The following is a 17,077-nucleotide window of genomic DNA, read 5'->3' as shown; positions in this document are numbered from 1 at the left end:
TATCAAAAAACACTAAGTTATTAATAATCTTGCGGCAAATGTGAGCTGGAGACATGCTTATATGGCCAATTGAGCATGTTTCAAATTAGTATTTGCAGGTAATTGGCTCAGCTGTCAGCTTTATGCCAAACAGCTGTAAGCCAGTTAAGTTATTAAAATTAAATAACATGAAATAGTAAAAATGGACCAGCTGATTGGACCTGTATTTAAATGTTATCATCTGCTGATTTACCCAAACACTAATGTCTTATTGGTTTAAGATAATTCACTACACCTTAATTGTAGGAAATGATTTTTCATTTTCTTTGAAGCTGAACATACAGTTCTAGAGGCACGGAGAAAGAAGACTCTTAGTAAACTTCATTAATGTATTTACTGTTAACTGACCCTATTTGCAATTAACGAAAATCCTTCAGTCCCACCCAAATATAGTTGGCAAAGGCAGCAGCTCACTTTCTAATCCTTTGTTTCTTCATGAATAATCTCCTCTAATGCCCAACTCCTGGGAAACCATGAAACAATGTTGCTGTCTCTACTGGGCACCAAATGTCCCAAGTTTGGTGCTCCCAGAGAGCAGGACATCCATTCAGGTCACGCTTATCTGAAGCTTGTCTAATTGACTATGGCACAATGAATTTGTACTTTTGTCTATTTTCATAATTGTATGATCACTAACCAAACTATGTGGCAGTCTGTTTTGCTAAAGTGCATTAAAATGCCAGTATGACAGCTCTGTGGCCCGACTTTTTTCAGACATGGCCCACATTTTGAAGAGGGCAGAACTGTACATGATGATAGAAAGTCTCCACCTGACAAAATAATACTGAAAATAATTTTCCAAACAATACAATGGTCAGTGCTTTACATTTTCAAGCTCAAAATAGTACATGGCATGACAGTGTAGTTATTTTTCAAGGTTATTATTTATGGTAGGGCTTTAATTTTCAGATGCAATGACAAACTTTGGTGTCCTGGAGATAATGTCAAAGGTGAAAAAATAATAAAAAGCTAACATTATACAACTATTATATTAATACTATTAATAGCTTTAAGGTTTGCCAAGCATTTGTCTATATTATCATTTGATCCTCTGTACAATAACCCTGTCAGATACTGCTAGTATTATCTGTATTTTGTGTGTGAAGAAACTAAGGTTGAGAGAAAGTAAGTGGCAGTTACATAGTTGGGTGTCAGAGGCAGGATGCAAAATCAGGTATTCCTGATCCCAGGTCCAGTGTCCTTTTCATTGTGCTACAAGATGCCCTTTTGAAGTGACCAGTAGCTTCCCCACTATGGCACAAGTAAAATTTCTAAAATTTCTCCCATCATCACCAAGCTATAATGTCCATTTTCCCTCACAAGCCCATCTTTGGTGAATTCCTCACTGTTCTTTGTAGCTGTTTCATCCATCAATGGCTATAAAGCTGGGGCAGAGAAAGATTCTGAGAGAGCATATCTCCTACATCATATTCCTGAAACTGTTTCATTTTCCTGAATTAGTCCCTTCACTAAACACAAAGACTGAAAATAGAGCGGAGCAGGTAGTAAGGAAGAAAAGCTGGAATCCTTTGGCATTTCTATGACAGTTTCAGACAAATGAAAGGTCATTAAAAAAGGCTGAGATGCCTGCAAACTAGCCCAAAAGTTTCCTTTCCCAGAGAGAAGTCCAGGTGGTTGAAGCAAAACCCAAACAGCCTTCAAGGACAAAGGTAAATTGCAGTGGAAGTCCCATACACAGAGGTTTAAACACTTTCAAAATATGAGTTCTTCTCTACCTCACCTAAAAGGACTGGAAATCACTCCAGTATAGCAGCACCTACAGCATCATAGGAATCATAAAAATTTGAGCCAGAAGAGACCTGAGAAGATGTCTTTATGGTGTCATAGTGAATAGAGCCTGGAGTTAGGGAGATTTCTCTTCCTGAGTTAAATTTGGCCTTAAACAACTAGATGTGTGATCCTGGACAGCTCACTTAACTCTGTTTGCCTCAGTTTCTTCACACATAAAATGAGGATAGTAACAGGTTTTCATGAATATCAAATGAGATAAAAATTGTAAAGCGCTTAGCACAATTCTTGGCACACAATAAGCACCATATAAATGTTAGTTACTATTATGATGATGAAGATGATGATGATATAATCCAACTGCTTCATTTACAGATGAAAAAACTTTGGCTCAGCAAAGTTAAAGTTACACATGCAATAAATCGAACTAACAAAAGGGCAATAAGGTTTTTTTATGAGAATTTGTCATAAAAAATAAAGCCTTCCTTCAGTTAAAAAGGATATAAAGTAACCTAGTCAGAATCCTGATAAGAAATACATCCCAAAGACACCCAGAAGATCTCTACCCCTCTTGCTCCCAAAATGTGAGATGGCCTACATAAAGTCTTCATATTAAAAAAAAAAAAAAAAGTTCTCAAAGAGTAAACTCAGTGACTCTTAGTTATGTGTTTTCCTATTCTAACCTAACTGTTCCAAAGCCTTTGTCAAGGAGTCCAAGTGCATTTATGAATCTCTGGAAAAATCTTATTTCTTTCCTGCCATCACAGGAAATCCCAGAGGCTCTTTTCCTCTAAGAGAACAGGAAAAGAACAGTGAGGCTTTCTGCTTCTGGGCAGAAACTTGGCTCTGAGGACCAGATTTCCCTCAGAACCCCTGGGAATCCATCACATTTATTTTTTTTTTTTTGGTGTAACAATCCAAGGTGAATTCTATTCTTCACCTGTCTACATGTTCTCCCTGGCTGCCCTTCTTTTCTTCTCCTGCCCCCTTCATTCCTCTGTCTCTCACAGGGCTGCTGTGAAGATCAAATGAGAAAAAAAATTTATAGGTACTCTGAAAAACACAAAGCTATATACATATCTGAGGAGTTATTCCTATTTGTGCCTTCTGATATTTCGTCTTAAATTTAAATTAATCTGGTCATGACCACTGGCCTTGGTTGGTCTTCCAATTCTCTCTATAACACAATTTCTTTTTGAGTTTCTTGCTTATAAGTTTGTTGTTTCTTTTTTAAAAAAAAAAAAAAATGCATTTTGGGACTGTCTTCTTGCTTAAGTTCTCCCAGATTTCACACAAATAATTACCATCATTCAGTGTACAGAATTAACCAACTGACATCAATGCACTGGCAGTGATCTCAGTTGACTACAGGCAAATTATTCCAACCTTCTGAGTCTCCATTACTACATATAACTATAAACAAATTACTCGAATTTTCTGAGTCTCAGTCTCTCCAATTGTAAAATGAAGTTGAAACTTGCACCACCTAATTAAAACGGGTTATGTAAAGAAAGCATACTAACATGTTAAAGGACTATATATGAGTTATCTGCCCACTAGGTTACATTCCCTCAAATTCCTAGAATGAATTTTTTCTGTGTGGGGCAGCTAGGTGGCACAGTGACTAGAGCATTAGCCCTGAAGTGAAAAGAACTTGAGTTCAAATCCAATCTCAGACTCTTGTGAGACCCTGAACAAGTCACTAAATCCTAAATTGTTTCCTCCCCTCTGCCCCAGAATATTGAAACAAAACAAAACTTTTCTTTGCTTTCACTGAGAAAGGGAAAGGCAAACTCCAAGAGAAGGTATTTTTAGACATCATCAATTCTGAGAAGTAAGGGGAAGATCAACTTTCAAAAAGCTATGTCTCATAGAAAGACAAAAGTCCTGACCTAAAAATATGTTACCAGATCTATAGGGATTGACCTCTGGGTACCGTTTTGGGAAACACCATGGGCAAGAAACACAGAAATTTCTGAAATAGTAGTTGGGGTTCTCTCCTTGGAATTCATACCCAAGAATTTTTACTTCTCTCAAATCCAGAAATTATATGAAGGAAGCCCAAATTGGAGATCAGACTGCCACTCCAGGAATCTGTGGTCGTGGGGCCATCATCTTATTTTTGCTCCAATTTTTCACTTATTTTGCTATTTTACTGCAAACTACAGTTCTGGCATCATTTTGGATCAATCTAATTGAGTCAGGTCCCTTTATGGTAGGATATATTAACTTTTTAAAATGCTTTCAATTCATTTCTATTTTGTCCTTTTCATTAATCTATGAAAACTCTCCATCTTTCTCTAATAGGGATCCAAAAGGCTCAATTCTGAGATGACATATCAATGGTTCTTCCTTTAGGTCACCAATATTTCTATTCACCTTATTTAACCAAAGCCTCCCAAAAGAAGAGTAGTGGCTACCTGGAATTCATCTGAGTTGGGCTCTGAAAGCTTCATTTTTGAGGAGCTTCTTCTATAGCCCTCTTCAGTCCTTCCTCCTTATCCATCCCACCTTACTAGGCTTGGTAACAGCAGGCTGCTGTCAAAATGTATTTCTGATATTTCACATCACAAAACTCTGGGGAAACTCAGAGATTAATTGGAACATCAGACTACGGATATTGCATTGCCTATCAACAGAGATCATATTGCTATAGCAGATGCTATGAGAAGTTTGATTATTACTCCCTACCTCAGTTCAATCCTTCGAACAGATAAGATCTACGAGATTAAATATGATTTGGTCATTTACAAAGTGCTCCCCAAAAGCATCCCATTTCTGACATGACCCTTTTAACTCCTTCTCAACCAAACTTTCCTCACAACATAAACCATATGGAATATGGTGCTATGAATTAATCTACTGTTTCCCTCTTCAAGGTTTCTACTACAGTTACAACTTTAAAGTTTAATATCACCTCCATTTCTTCAAACTATATTGCTTCTATCAAAGACTTTTTTTTATTTCCTTTCCTGATCCTTTCAGACTCAACTTCACTTTTCATTCTCATCCTCAATTCATGCATTGAATTCTTTCTTTTTATTCTTGAGTTAAATAAAACACACAGGTCACAGACCCTTATCTTTTCTAATCCCCAATGGAATGCAATGACTACTATAGGAGTTGGTGCACACAAGAAAGAAGAAGACAGGGACTCAGATCCAGCTGAGCCTTTCTTCTCAAACCAAGTTTCCTTCCAGTATTCAGCCCTAGTTGCCAATTTCTTTTAAGCTTACAGTATAACGAACTGTCTCCAAGACACTTTTGCTTTTTAAAAAGTGGTGTCAAGAACGTACCCCCGAGCACTGCTCTCACCTGGTATCCCCATGGGATACACATGAATCAGATACAAAAACAAGCCCTTGCATACTACATTAATGACTGGAGTGAATCACAAAGGACAAACGTACATATCCATGTGCCCAGGATCCAAAAGAAGCTAGACTGGGATGAAGGAAAATGAGAAATTCCTTATGATCTGCCTCTTTTTTCTACTTCCCCTTCTTAGGTAGGACTTGATGGTAGACTAGAGACAAGGATAGGATTGGGCTCAGTGTACTTGTTTAGCATCCAGAAATAAGCTGGCCTTCAAGTCAGAACTGTGAAGTCACTGGCAGGAAGTGAGGCTTCAGGTCACCTTCACTTGTTTAATTCACCTTTTCAGTTGAAGGCCAACACTTGATTCTTTTAGACTTAACTTCCATCCAGTCTTTTGTTCCCCATTCTAGAAATGTGGCCACATTTCTGGGTAAAGTCAAGCTAGTGATAGCCCAGAGGACTATGCTGATAAGATCAATATCCTCTTTCCCCTCCCCAGAGGTCATAAGATCGAAGGATCACAGACTAAGTGGCAGAAGGGATCTCAGAGGCCACCAAATCCAGTCAATTCAGTTTATTAATGAAGATACACAGACACAGAGAGGTAAGTGACATCATTGAGTATGACACAGAAAATAAGTCTGAGGTGATATCTGAACCCAGGTATTCCTGACTCCAAGTCCTGCAACTCTGACAACTAAGGATCGACCTTCCTTGCCCATCTAATTGAAGTTGCAGTTTAATTGAATCCTTCAGAACATTTTACAAGTCTCTTAAACCATCACAGATTATGTCCTCTGAGCACAGCAGAAATGATGCCAATGTTTACATATAAAACTGGCAAACTGTTTTTCCTAGAGTCTTTCAAACCACAATAATGACTATTTTGTAAAGTTTCTTGTAAATTACAGAAAGAAAGTCCAATTACAGAATGATGGGGCACTAAACCATATTGAAAAATAATCAAAGATTATTACGATCAAATACACTGCCAAGAACCAATGAATTGGCTACAGCAAAAAGAAAACTAATCTTTCAGTCCCATCTAGAAGGGGTATTCATAATCCCCACTCAATCAGTGCTGTCAATGCTGGGTCTCATCTGTCCCTTTTCTGGGGACATAAATTACTGGTTTTTTACATTTTAATCTTTACTTAAAGAAACAAGATGGGCTTACCTCTCCAACTCATATTCCTTCATTCCCACTTTTACTGCTTTCATGACCTGTAAGACAGATATTAACCAAAGATATTTGTATTAAGAACATAAAGTAATACTATCCTATAAACTATTTATAGTGCAACATTTTCACAAGACCCTCTTTCATGAAAATAACTCCATATGCATAGAGTATAGAAATATGGTAAATAGGAACTCTCAAAAACACTCACTAAATCATATAGTTTAACTAAATTGTTATGGAGAATTCTTATTCTGAAACCATAAATATAGAAATACCTTACTGAAGTCAATTCCAAACATAAAAGTTTAATCAAAATATGTTTAGTGAATACTTAATGCTAAGAAAGCTATGATGATTATCACTAAAAGATTTCCCTTTGTTTACCTTTTGTGAAATGCAAAGAAAATTAATCAGTATAAAGGCTTACAGTACATAAAAACCTTCATCTATTTCCCAACACAAAGCTATTTTTCCTACTGAAGAATTTAGTGTTATACTACTTGCCAGATCTAGAATTCCTTTTCCTGAAACCTTTCTAGAAATATAATTCTTAATATATCTTTTATTTTTCATGTATGGAGGGATACCCTTTGCAGTTCTAAATTTCTAATCCCAAAAAGCTGCTTGCTAAGAAAATAAAGGATTGAACCTATATAAATCAAAAGCATTTGTGTCTATCACCAACAAAATCTAACAGGGAGAGAAAGAAAAATTCCACTTAAAATTTCCACACAAACTATAAATTATTTAAAAATCTACTTTGCAAAACATGCAAGACCTATGAAAATAATTACAAAATACTATTTACACAAATAAAAATATAATTAATTTGAGAAATATTCATGGCACATGGCTAGTACAAGTCAATATAATATAAAAATGACAATAGTACCCAAATTAATTTACTTAGGCAGGACCACATCACTCTAACTACCAAAGGATTACTTTATATAGTATTCATCTGGAGGAATAGAAAGTCAACAGTCTCACTGGAATTAGTTTATTTTTTTTAAAAGTCAGATGAAAAGGGCCTAGAAATACCAAATCTCAAGCTATATTACAATCTATAATCATCAAAACAACTTGACACTGGTTAAGAGATAGAGAATTGATCAGTGGAACCAGATTGTATGGAAGTAAATAATAGATAAAGTAGCCTAATGTTTAATAAACCCAAAGATTCTGCTATTGGGTCAAAAATTCACTCTGATAAAAATAGCTAGGCAACTGGAAAGAAACTAGATTTAGACCAATATCACCTCAAACTCCACAACTGATCTTAGCTAAAAGCCTGAGAAACAATTCACTTCATACTCCAGAATAAACTTCAAATGGGTACATGACATAAAGATATCATCACAAACAAATTAAAGGAGCAAAAAAGGCTAGGGATTGGGGAAGAGTTTATGAACAAATGATATGGAGAGGATCAAAGAAGGTGCAATGAACAATTTTGATTACATACATGTCTGTACAAACAAATCAATGAAGCTAAAATTAGAAGAGAAATCAAGTAGGAACTCAATTGATATATGGTCAAAGGATTTCAATAGTTTTCAGAAAAAAAAAAACTAAGCTATTAATATTCACATTTAAAAAATACTCTACAAGGGTAGCTAATTAGTACAGTGAATAGTGTACTAGTCCTGGAGTTAGATGGACCTGAGTTCAAATCTGGCCCTGGATATTTACTAGTTGTGTGACCCTGGGCAAGACACACCCCTGAGGCTTCCCCCCACCCCATCCCACCCCCCAAAAAAGTACCATTCACCTCTAACCTGAAAGCTGATGGACTCAAAAGGCCAGACTGAGATTTTTTTTTTTTTTGGGGGGGGGGGAAGAAGGGGAAGGGATATAGACAACATGAGAATTTGTTTCACTTAACTATACATGTTTGTAAAAAGGTTTTTGTTTTTCTTGTTTTCTCAAAGGGAATTGGTGGGAAGTAAAATGTCAGATTTTGGTGCAAATAAAATTTAATTTAAAAAGTAAATGATTACAAGTGTTACTTTTAGGATCATTATTGAGAAAGAGTTTTAATAATTAAGCAGAGTGACAAGAAAGAGAGTACCTATTCTAACTATCCTCTTTATCTGGGGCACATCTTTTTTAACAAATGATTCTGTACTGCCAGTCCTACAGAGTGGGCCAGCTCTGTTTTTCTCATTTTTAGATGTGTAAACAAAGCTGCCATTGTTACCCAGAAGCTAAGCCACTTAGCTCTTGATATTTATTCCAGTGGTGCACAAAATAGGGACCTTGGTTACTTGGTATTCCCTGAAATTCTTTTAGGGGATCTACTAAATCAAAACTATTTTCATAACAATACTAAGGCTCATTTGATTATAAAAAAAAAAAAAAATCCTCTTCATGCCATAACATGTGAGATAAGATTTTCTTCACAAACGTTCTCTCTCTCTCTATATATATATATATATTTTTTTTTGAATTTTTTATTTTAAAAACATGTGCACAATTTGACAACATTGACCCTTTCATAGCTTCCTCCCCTAGATGGCAAGCAATTCAATATATGTTAAACATGTTAAAATATGTTAAATCCAATATGCATAAATATATTTATACAATTCTCTTGCTGCACAAGAGAAATCAGATCAAGAAAAGAAAGTAAATGAGTAAGAAAACAAAATGCAAGCGAACAACAACAAAAAGAGTGAGAATGTTATGTTGTGATCCATATTCAGGTCCCACAGTCCTCTCTCTGGGTGTAAATGGCTCTATTCATTACAAGATCATTGGAACTGGCATCAATCATCTCATTGGTAGAAAGAGCCACGTTTATCAGAATTGATCATTGTATAATTGTTGCCATGTACAATGATTTCCTGGTTCTGCTCACTTCCCTTAGCATCAGCTCATGTTAAGTCTCTCCAGGCCTCTCTGAAATCATCCTGCTGCTCATTTCTTACAGAACAATAATTTTCTATAACATTCATATATCATTCATATACAACTTATTCAGCCATTCTCCAACTGATGAGCATTCACTTATCTTGCTACTACAAAAAAGGGCTGCCACAAACATTTTTGTACATGTGGGTCCCTTTCCCTCCTTTAAGATCTCTTTGGGATATAAGCCCAGTAGAAACATTGCTGGGTCAAAGGGTATGCAGAGTTTGATAACTTTTTGAGCATAGTTCCAAATTGCTCTCCAGAATGGCTGGATGTATTCATAATTCCACCAACAATGTATCAGTATCCCAGTTTTCCTACATCCCCTCCAACTTCATCATTATCTTTTCCTGTCATTCTAGCCAATCTGCGAGGTGTGTAGTGGTATCTCAGAGTTGTTTTAATTTGCATTTCTCTGATTAATAGTGAGTGTCTTAGAGCACCTTCTCATATGATTAGAAATAGTTTTAATTTCTTCATCTGAAAATTGTCTGTTCATATCCTTTGATCATTTATCAATTGGAGAATGGCTTGGATTCTTATAAATTTGAGTCAATGCTCTATATATAGAAATAAGGCCTTTTTCAGAACCCTTAAATTTAAATTTCCCCCCAATTTATTGTTTCCCTTCTGATCTTGTCTGCATTAGCACAAACTATATTTTAACCAAAATAATATATCACTACAGACTGAACACAGAAGCAGATATGAAAATCCAGCTTCTATTAATCCAAACAGCAAAGAAATTTGGAAAAATATGTAAAACAATGCCACTTTTCTTATTAATTTTTTATTTTGAAAAAGCTATTTTTCATAAAAATGTTATACATTTTAAGATGTAATGGCTTAATTTTCATCTTTAAATGACTTAGTAAATATATTTTATATCAGTTTTAATTTCTAATATGGTAAATACTGACAGATATAATCCATATAAACAAAAGATCTTTGGAATCCTCAATAATTGTTAATAATGTAAAAGAGTCCTGAAACCAAAAGGTTTGAGAATTGCTATTTTATTTTTCAGTCTTCAGAGCTCTTATTTTTTATAAAGAAATAATATTTGAGGGAAAACTGAAAAAATGAAATCACCATTATATCTCCTACATAATACATGCCATATTAGCAAGTTCTGTGCTCCAGAGTAAATTAGACATGACCTTTATGTGTATCCAATTCCCTCTAAGGTCTGGTCATTAAACAAGAGTGCTCAACACATTCTCTGAACCTAGGTAGTAATATATCCTTACCTCTCTATGGGCATCGCTGGAGACTTTGTTGGTATAGCGTAAAACTTCCAACTCCATGTCAGTCTTAAACACACGGCTTTAAAAAAAAAAAAAAAAAAAAAAAAAAGGGTGAGAAAATGTCACATGAAGATTGCCATCTAAGTCAGTCTTTAAATCTAATTAACAGTTTTGTCAGAAGTGAAAAAGCAACAGGATGTTCACATATCTAAACTATTTTTCAAATAAAGAAAATATTAAGCAAAAACAAAGCAAAATAAACAATTCCAAATTCTACAAACAATGTGAACATCAAATTCAGTATTCCAATGTTCTCTCATATAAACTGGGATCAAACAGAAGGCTTGTTCCTTAATGTGTGACTTTATTATGCTTTGAAGCATCCTTGATAGACCATTATGACTTCTTAATGGGCATGGACTTTGACTTCATATATTCATTCCCCATCACATCAGTGCCCCCAAATATCTTGACAAGATCCCTTATTATTGAATAACTGGAATACTCAAAAAGTTACTAGGTGGATCTTAGAATCATATTTAACTCCTTCTCTCATGCAAAAATTATATGAGAAAGCTACCAGAGCCTGTCAGTACCATTCACACTGACCATTTTTATAAAGGAAAATATCAGAAATTTGAAGGAATGAAAGGCAAAAGAAATCACCAGCCACTTCAATCCTTCTGGAGTTCATTTTTGCCTTTAATTGAGTAAATTTCATTTAGACATCCGCAACAATATCTAAGAAAAACTTTGGATTCACAAAAAGCTATCTTCTGAGTTAAAATTTCTTTACTTTTTTTTTTTTTTTTTTTTGCATCATAGATCCTTTTGACTGTCTGATGAAGTAGATGAACCTCTTCTCAAAATGTTTTTAAACAAAATAAAATTCATAAAATTACAAAGAAAGACACTAAAATATAGTATCAAAATATTTTCTTTAAGTTTATATACCCCAAGTTAAGAACTCCTGTTCTAGATATAACTCATTGCTCACGAGGCCTCAGAAAGACATTATGAACACAGCTTCTTCCTTTCTTCAGGGCTTTTATAACCTTGTACTCCTTTCACCAAAAAAAGCATTCACAACCTCTCAAAAGGTTGTCAAGACCCAAATCTCACAAAATGAGCCCTGTTATGGACTCCCTTATTGTTAAAGAATAAGGTCCCCCCTTTCTCTTACAATAGGCTGCTGAACTTCATGAACAGCTTGGGAGAAAGAAGGCATGAATATGTCTACTTTTCACATTTGAGATGTTTTGGTATGAGCCCCTTTATGAAGTTGTGAATCAGACAGCTTCTTTCACTTATCAGTTTGTCAACAACAATTATGATAGAATAGTTTCTTTCCATAATCTTGATAGGAATGCAGAAGAATGAAGAGGACTTCTGTTCGTACATGAAATCGTACATGATATTGGGTTTTGGTACCACAGTTGCCTTTTTTTGGCTCACAGATGCCACATCGTGCTCCCCTCCACACTATGTCCTACCTTCAACATCCACAGCCAATGGAAATCTGGGAGCTAACATTCACTAGTTATCTCAGAGCTCTCTAGGGAACACATCTTCCTGGTTTCTCAAACTAGAATAATATAGACTCCCTTGTTTGTCTGGGTTAAAGATAATGGAAATAAAATTGTTGAGAACCTGAAATAGTCAGTCTTTTAAAACTAAAAGCATAAAAACTGCCCATGACAAACATGTGTTTACCTAATGACAGAGCCTGTGGCTTTTTATACTTCTTTTTTGGAAGGAGAAGAAGAGGAAGGGGAGGGACCAGGTTCTTTATCCCTCAAAGTCTGGAAGTATAGCAGTGATAGTTGATTAGCTTGAGAGTTCTAACATGTTCCTTTTCTTTTTTTTTTTTTTTAATTTAATTTATTTATTTTTATTAAAGCTTTTTATTTATAAAACATATGCGTGGGTAATTTTTCAACAATCACCCTTGCAAAACCTTCTGTCCCAAATTTTCTCCTCCTTCTCCCCCACCCTCTCCCCTAGATGGCAGGTGATCCAATACATGTTAAATATGCTAAAATATATGTTAAATCCAATATACGTACACATATTTATACATTTATCTTGCTGCACAAAAAAAACGGATCAAGGGAAAAAAACTGTGAAAGAAAACAAAATACAAGCAAACAATAACAGAAAGAGTAAGAATGCTATGTTATGGTCCACACTCAGTTCCCACAGTCCTCTCTTTGGGTGTAGATGGCTCTCTTCATCACTGAACAATTGGAACTGGCCTGAATCATCTCATTGTTGAAGAGAGCCACGTCCATCAGAACTGATCATCGTATAATCTTGCTGTTGCCATGTATAATGATCTTGTGGTTCTGAATATTTCACTTAGCATCAGTTCATGTAAATCTCTCCAGACCTCTCTAAAATCAATCATCCTGCTCATTTCTCATAGAACAATAATATTCCACAGCATTCATATACCACAATTTATTCATCCATTCTCCAATGGATGGGTATCCACTCAAGTTTCCAGTTCCTTGCCACTACAAAGAGGGCTACAACAAGTATTTTTGCACATGTGAGTCCCCTTCCCCCCTTTAAGATCTCTTTGGGATATAAGCCCAGTAGAAACTCTGCTGGATCAAAGGGTATGCACAGTTTGATAATTTTTTGAGCATAGTTCCAAATTGCTCTCCAGAATGGTTGGATCCATTCACAATTTCCACCAACAATGTATCAGTGTCCCAGTTTTCCTACATCCCCTCCAACATTCGTCATTATTTTTTCCTGTCATCTTAGTCAATCTGAGAGGTGTGTAGTGGTGTCTCAGAGTTGTCACCATTTGCATTTCTCTGATCAATAGTGATTTGGAGATGTGCTCCTTTTCAAACATGGTCTCGATCAGCCCTTAGGCAGCCTGGTGGCTTCCCCTGTTCCTGAAAACTACTATACCGGTGCCAGGCTTAGACCAGACAACTAACCACAATTGGTCCCTCCTGTGGCTTGAACTCCTAAGCTCAAGAGATCCTCAGCCTCCCCAATAGCAGGGCTGACAGACAAGAAAATCTGTCTTCCCTGGCTCCCCACATTTCCTGACACACACTGAATACATCACACCAAACTCCTCAACACTGTGCGCAAGAGGCCTGGGAGTAGGAGAGAATATGGTTTCTGTAGTCTTTAGTATTGTATTGGAAGGCCACCAATAGGAGAGCATTTCTAAGTGTGCACGCAGGTGTGGGAACAGCACCAATACTGAAAAGACCGACCATCCTATTTCATACAAAAGTAAACCTGCTTCAGTTATAGTGAAGTAAGAATTGTCACAGTGGTGTAGAAATCATTCCCACATGATAAATGCCAATGCTAAAGGCTGCTTCTTTTCAGGTTTAAGCAGGAACAAGTTTACTCAATAATGATGATTTTTTGAGTTTGAATTATTTCTTTTATGTTCAACAACTGATGTGGAACTGATTCTCTTTATAGTTAGGATCCCTGCTCCTTGAAAGAGGCAAGAGTCTGACTATTGGAGAACAGATTTTCCCTTTCACTGATGGAAAGAAGTTTCCTTTCAGAAAATGAAGTGTCATCCATGCTGCAGAGATGTGCCAGCCCAGGTAGTACCTGGCAAGTTCCCTAGAGCACTAGACTGTAAGTGCCTGGAATGGGAGCCTGTACATGGCACAGACAGCCCTGTAAGCTTGATGCCTAGTAAAGGGTCATGCTTATTAAACTTTTGTTGTTAGGCATCCAACCAAAGAGTCACCTCAGTAGCCAGTACAGTTCTTTAGCTCCTTCAGAACAGTGGTGACTCCAGCCTCCCATTGCCCCGATGACAAAAGTATGGCCCGATTATGATCCCATAGTCACTGAACGACTGTTTCTGGGGAAGAGTCAGATACCTACACTCAGGCTCACAAACAAGCCACCACGCCAGCTTATAAAGGAAAATAGCCATATGATCAGGCTTCCTAGTCCATCCCCTAAGCCCCAATTCCACTTTTAGGTAATGTAACTGAAGGTCTACTTGGTGTGCCCTGAATTTTTGTTCTGGTCACGTAAAGAAGTATCATGAATTGAGCCAGTTAGAATATCCTACAATTGCACTACTGAGATGAGATCTGTATGGCAGGGCTTCAGCCTGACCCAATTTAATCCAAGGTAAAAAAAATAAATAAATAAATGAATTCTGAAAATAGAACTTTGTCATGTGAAAGGTAAGAAGCACCTCACAGATTTAACCAATTATCCATAGTTTACCCTAGACACAAAATCTAGTCTGACCACTGGACTAAATAGAATTCTTCCCAACTTGGATTCAGTTATCTCCATCACCAGAAGGACCAGGACCAGTTTTAATTCTCTGTGGAAAATAGCAACACTTTTTAAGCATTCCACAAGAAGATTCTTCAATTCTAAGAAAGAATTTACTTCCTAAAATCTGCTGGATATGTCTATTTCTGGGCATAAGATAGCAAGGAAAGTGAAATAAGTTGCCTGTATTTATACAATGTCTATGAATTTCTAAGGATAAAGAGATGCTTGATAAAGGTGTTAATCAAGCTAAATATAATTCAAGAATGGTCAGGGGGGAAATGAGAAAATCTTTGTCATGGCTTTAATTTACTTTTAAAGTTCTCCATAGGACTGAAGATACCCAGGCATTGAAGTGGCACAACAGATAGAACACTGAGCTTGTCTGTACTTAGGAAGACCTGAATTCAATCACTAGCTGTGTGACTCTGGGCAAGTCACTTAACCTTTCTGTCTCGGTTTGCTCAACTGTAAAATGGGAATCTTACCTCTCAAAGTTGTTTCAAGGATCAAATGAGACAATAATTGTAAAACATAGTAAGCGTTCTATAAATGTTAACTATTATCATTGGGGGGACCAAATGAGATGATCTTTGTAAACTTAGTTTAATGACTGCACAGAGTAGTCATTATAATAAATACTTGTTCCCTTCCTAAGGACTTCTTATAGAGTAATACTGATGTTAATGGAGAAATAATAAGCAAAGCTAAAGCAGTCTTCTATACAATTCTAAATTTTTCCATCAATAAATCCATACGCATATATAATGTTTAATATAATAGTAGCTATGAATATTAAAAGCATTCTTTCAATGAATAACAAATAGAATTTAGTCATACAGACATAAGAAGTATATTTTTAAATCAAGAAATATCTGGTCATTTTGTGAAGTGGAGAGTGGGAAAAACAATAGACTAGGGGAGTTTAGGAGTCAGGAGACATGGGCTCACGTCAATTTAATCAACAATAATTTAACACCTACTGGATGAGGGGTGTTGTACTGAGCCAAAGAAAATGAAAAGTAGATAAATTTTTTATCCCCAAGAAATTAAAGGCAGAGATTATCTCATTTTTGTCTGTATATATCTATTACTCAGAAAGGTGTGATAGATAATGTGGCATTTGTGAGTTTAATAATTTGGCATAATGTGAGTTTAATAACTGCTTGTCAAGCTGAACCAAACTAGTATAATATATATATATATATATATATATATATCACCTGAGTAAATCAGAAAGTAAGACAAAGTATAAGGGGAGGGGATGGCATTTGAGTTGAAATTCAATAGGTAAAGAGGGTGAGGAAAGACACAAGCAACAAAATGGAAGCAAGATGGCCCAGGGAATGTTCAGGGGACAGACAGCAGTCCAGCTTCACTGAAGGACTAAATCCAGTCGGCACAGGATCACAGGTTTAGTAATTCTTAGTTAACGTCAAATTTAGTCTCATTTTAACAGGGAGGAAACTGAGCCCTAAAGAAGTAATATGACCAATCCAAAATCATATAGGTCATAAATGGCAGTGTGGGGATGTAAAAACAGGATTCCAAATCCAGAGCTCTTTCCATTGCACTAGCATTGCTGGTGAAAGAAATGAGGGAAATCTGGAAAGGTCTGTTCGTACCTGATTAGGTACTGACCCAAGTACTAGTTAATATCTGATCTCAAACACCAGGCAAAGGAGTTTGATGAATGTTCTTTGGTGGTCAAAATAAGGAGTTACTAAAAATTTTGAGGGAGAGAAGTATGACTAGGCTTCTAGCCCTGGTTTTGATATTAAGTTGCTAAATTGCTTTGTTGAGTGACTTCATGTCTAAAAGCTTTCTTTCTCTTCTGCAAGTGAGGGTGATGGACAAAGTGAGCATGAAGATTCCTCCCATTTTGAATATAAAGTGATTCTAAGTTTGGGGGAAGATGTTAAAAGGCAAGAAAGCTGGGCCAATTAAAAGAATAAAACCCACTCAAACTTGGAAGTTTTAGGGTCATCTAATACATGATCTGCCATGAGGTAGGAAGACAAAGAGAGGGAAGGAAGGGGAGAGAAAAAGAGAGAAAGGAAGGAAAGGAGGGAGGGAAGGAGAGAGAGAAGGAGGGAGGGAGGGAGGGAAGGAGAGAGAGAGGGAGGGGGAGAGGGGGAGAGTGAGAGAGAAAGAGAACGAGAACTTGACAAAAGATTTATCTGTAGGACTTTTTAAATATTCTCCCTTCACAAACTTGCCTTGGGGCTTAAGTGCAAAATTAAGACAAAATTAAAGAAGGCATGAATAGTAAAATGATTAAAACAGTAGCAAGACAAAATGAAGTATTTCTTAAATTGATCTTTAAGACTTAATGTGATAT

The 17,077-nt window shown here is 36.2% G+C and overlaps 1 protein-coding gene across 1 annotated transcript in view; it reads right to left on the bottom strand.

Moving 5' to 3' along the window:
* The window catches only part of PEPD (peptidase D), a 251,936-nt gene that overhangs the window by 153,340 nt on the left and 81,519 nt on the right, over positions 1–17,077 (bottom strand). Inside the window, exons 8-9 of the mRNA XM_031954371.1 lie at positions 10,453–10,528; positions 6,284–6,330 (exon numbers count right to left, since the gene is read on the bottom strand). Coding sequence (XP_031810231.1) covers positions 6,284–6,330; positions 10,453–10,528 — 123 coding nt within the window. The remainder of the gene's footprint in view (positions 1–6,283; positions 6,331–10,452; positions 10,529–17,077) is intronic.

The sequence above is a fragment of the Sarcophilus harrisii genome, chromosome 2, assembly GCF_902635505.1.
Source record: "Sarcophilus harrisii chromosome 2, mSarHar1.11, whole genome shotgun sequence".
Taxonomy (NCBI): Eukaryota; Metazoa; Chordata; class Mammalia; order Dasyuromorphia; family Dasyuridae; genus Sarcophilus; species Sarcophilus harrisii.
This window is presented reverse-complemented; position numbering and strand designations above follow the sequence as displayed.